This window comes from Propithecus coquereli, unplaced genomic scaffold (assembly GCF_000956105.1).
Source record: "Propithecus coquereli isolate 6110/MARCELLA unplaced genomic scaffold, Pcoq_1.0 Scaffold12, whole genome shotgun sequence".
Lineage (NCBI taxonomy): Eukaryota > Metazoa > Chordata > Mammalia > Primates > Indriidae > Propithecus > Propithecus coquereli.
Genome location: NW_012136080.1, coordinates 12978368 through 12982519, shown reverse-complemented (window position 1 = coordinate 12982519; position 4152 = coordinate 12978368). Strand labels below are relative to the sequence as shown.

General features: G+C 31.1%; 1 protein-coding gene across 1 annotated transcript in view; it reads left to right on the top strand.

Moving 5' to 3' along the window:
* Nucleotides 1–4152, top strand: part of STAG1 (stromal antigen 1) — a 318641-nt gene that overhangs the window by 119508 nt on the left and 194981 nt on the right. Inside the window, exon 5 of the mRNA XM_012663393.1 lies at nt 3200–3276. Within this exon, the coding sequence (XP_012518847.1) occupies nt 3200–3276 (77 nt within the window). The remainder of the gene's footprint in view (nt 1–3199; nt 3277–4152) is intronic.

Sequence of the window (4152 nt, the reverse complement as noted above, 5' to 3'; positions counted from 1 at the left end):
AAAAAAAAAAAAAATAGTAGTTAATAGTAGCCATTCTGCCTGCAGGTAAACCATGAATCTGCTACAGGGAAACTCCTTTTGCAAGTTTGGTAAACCTCTAGATGTGTGTTTTCTCATCTGAAAATGGGAGAAATAATACTATATCCTTCATAGGATTGTAGTGAAGATGAAATGTGTTAACATCAAGTACCTGGCAGATAACAAGCACCCAAATATTAGCTGCCACCACTATCATCATTGTTACCACCTCTTTTATTTCATCAGATCTTTATTTATGGGTATATGGGTTTTCTTTCCTTTATACTGTTAGAAACAATGCTTCAGGGGATAACCTAGTATATTTATTGTTTTGCACATGTGTTTATGGATGTTTGCTACAAGTACAATCTCAAGATCAAAGAGTATATAAATAATTTTGGTAGACATTTGCCAAATTGCATACTGTAGAAGTTGTACCAAATTTTGCTTTCACTAGCAATTTAACATAATTTAAATTATCAAGAACTTGATGGTAGTTTTTCTGATGTTACTTCTAATTAGGGAATTATTCATAGTTAGAAATGGCAATTTCAAAATTCTTCCTTGATCTTCATTAGAAGTACTATCCTGTCAGGAGGGCCTGATCAAACAACCTTTTATGTTTTAATATAAATTATATATGTTGGTAGCTTATTCTTTCAGGATTCTCACAGATAAAATAACTTGTCAATGCTTCAGAGAGTAGAAGTTGTTCTCTTTTTTTCCATTCTTTATTTTCAGATATTTATGTTTCTGTGAATCTGGATTATTTCCTATCTTTAATTTGCCTTTATTATCCATAATCTTAACATAAACTTCTGTTAGAAATATGCATCTTTAAGAAGCAAAATTTCAAAAGTGAACTAAGATGAGCATTAGCTATTTATCTTAAGTACTGGTCTTGAGTTACAGCAAGATTTTTTCCTTTTGATTTTGCCTTTGTCAAAGAAAGCTTAATGGGAAGAGAGAGGAAATGAAGATGTTAGGCATGTTTCAAGCAATTGGAGGAATGCAAAGATTAATAAGTGGTAGTCTCTGCCAAACTTTTCTTTTGTGGGAGAGCTAGATGGAGGCTACAGGATAATATTTCCAGGTTAGAAAATGTAAGAATGGGACAAAGAAGCATACATTGGACAAAACTTTGGAAATGATGTGTGTCTACTCAGGTAAATGGAGTGAAAGGAAGTGAAATATATCAAAATAAATTGTTACAGAATACAGTATGAAAATGTAGTGCTTAGGAATCAATATAATGAATAAATGCTTTAAATAGAATAGACAGAAGAAAACTAATATTACTGAGGACTGAGATGATATTGATTTATATTGAGTACAGGTCTTGTTATCATTATCTGATGGTATAGACAGAACGCTTACCTTCAGACCAAACACAAAAGATGTTCTGGATCTGTAACACTTTAATATATAATTCCAATTTTAAGTCATTAAAAAAGGCTGATTTTTAACCATACTGGCTCTTGCAGCATTATAGTCAATAGAATTTATGTGTGTGTATATGAACAGAAACATGTTCTTCTCTTGTTTAATAATTTAAAAATCTAATTTTACTTCTTTTGTTTAATATGAATGTAATTTTACTTACCAAGGGTGCTGTGAACCTCTCTGAAATTATATGCTTTTAATCTATGGGAATCTCTTTCAAAGTGATAAAATAGTTCATGACCCAAAAATGGTTAAATACCATTGGTTTCTATTGTTAAACAGTTTTGTTTAATTTAGGTGATTTTAGGAATATTTACTAGATAGTTAACTTTTACTGGAGATAATTTAAAATTAGCAATTAAATACAGATTTCTTGTTTATTTAATTTTTTAAAATGCTCCCAGAATGAAAGCTATATTGTAGCGCATAAACAACCTATCTTCAATGCTGCTTTTGACATTAAAAATATAAAATCTTCCCATTTTGTTTAAGAAGTTACGTGTTTGGGAGGAATTTTTTAAAAATGTTTTGTCTTTTCCTCCATCTCCCAACCTGAACTTTCTGATCTCTACAGTTGGATATAGGGGATACCTGTTGTTGATACTTAATGAATTCAGGGTACTGAAAATGAAGGACAGCACTATGTATCAAGTAACTAAATTATGCCTGAACATGGTTCTGATTAAAAGGGAAGGTATCATTTTTTCTGTTTTAAAGATCAGTAAATATTAAGTTGAATTAAGTTTAATATACTAGATATACCAGTGTAGCTTTTGTTGTGACTCTGAATGGATACTACGCTTTTGTGACTTTCAGTAGCTGTTCTACTGTCCATGCTCTTTCCTATGAGTACAATACCTTCCTCTCTTACATTCCTAAATGCAATATGAATTGGAGCTGGTAATCACTGGCAAGGAGCCTGTTGTAGGTTATACAGTAATTATTTTCCCACTGATTGAGTCTTAATCTTGTGATTTTTAACTTGAGTATTTTGCATTTTTACAGGTGAAACTGGACCTTATTTAATTATTAGTCCAGGATTCTCTGTACCCAAGGTTAATTTTTGAACTTTATTTCAGTTCCTTTATGTTGATTTTTAATGCAAATATTTTTAAAATCACTGGTATAAGTGATAAAATTTATGTGAACATATTTGAGACAAAAATAACTAAGACAAAAGTATGAAGAATAAGATGACAAAGGGTTTTTTGACTGTTGATGATTATGTAGACGTTACTAAGTGACTTTTCATGTTTAGAGAAAATAGATTTAACTGATGTGTTATTAGATTAAGGGACATTTTGTTTTAATTTATAAAAAAATATTCTGATGATAAGGAATATCAGAAAGAGCCATATGAGAAATAAATTCTTTATCTTTGGAGATTTTTAAGACTGTGGCAACCAGCTGTATGTCTAGATAACACCAGTGTATATTTAATCAGTTTTTAGGGCCCTCCTTATAATATAAATTCAATGTTTTATGTCTTTGTCTTCTTCCCTGACACTCCTCTGAGTATTTTTCCTTATACTTATTTAATTTACAGGCTATTCAGGTTTTCTTAATGTCTAAAGAACTTTGAAGTACCTAAACAAGAGGTTTCTTTATAATAGATGATATAATGAGGAGGAAAGAGAAACTCAAAAAGTTTATATAACTTTTAAAACAATGGTCAGATGTAATTTAATGTTAAGTATGAGATACAAAAAGATTAACTGTAAAATCTGTTGTTCCACAGGTACTGTGAGAATAGAGATGTTTCGAAATATGCAGAATGCAGAAATCATCAGAAAAATGACTGAAGAATTTGATGAGGTATGGCATTTCAATATTTATACAAATTGCCTACTTGTACTTTTACATGGTGAATATGTTGATTATTTCCAGTTTTGTTTTGATTTGGTGTTAGTGTAAGGAAAGATGTACTATTTTTTATTTATATAATAATCCATGCTACTAATTCCCATATTAATGATCTTCAGGGATTTGGTTATGTTGTGTGGAGGTAGCATTGAATAATGACAAATGACTGATAAGGATAAGAAAATTAGCAGGATGAGGTAGAAGCTGATTCTTGACATTTATTGAAGACCTTCTCAAATTTCCAAATTTATAAATGCATCTCCAGCAGTTTTCTGTTCTGTGGAATGCTAGTTGCATTAAATGCTTTAAAGGAAAAAGGGTTTGGAGGTCAAAGAAATCTAAGCAGGGCTGCATATTATGTGTCTTAGAGATTATCAAAGCACATTATCTTATTTAAGGTTCTTAGAAATCCTAATGAAGAAAAACCTGCTTAACTTTATATAACCCAGAATTTCCCCAAATTATTTTACAAGGACCTCCCCTTCTCCCCCTGTGTGTTGTGTGTGTGTGTGTGTGTGTGTGTGTGTGTGTGAGAGAGAGAGAGAGAGAGAGAGAAACTTCTGTCTGTGGTTTGGGACACTCTACTTGAGAGTATTCTAATTTCTATTTAGAATATATGTTTTCTTTTTCTTTTTGCTTGTCTTCCCAAATTGATCACCTTTCCTATTTTCACAGAAATATTCTCTAGAGCAGTTTCACACTGATTGTAAATGCTAAAACATTTTCACAGTTTTATTTCTGTATTGTATTTATGGTAAACTGAATTCATGTCATGCTGTAGGCCACCACTAATTCCAGTTTTAACATTCTGCCTTTTAATTTAAATAA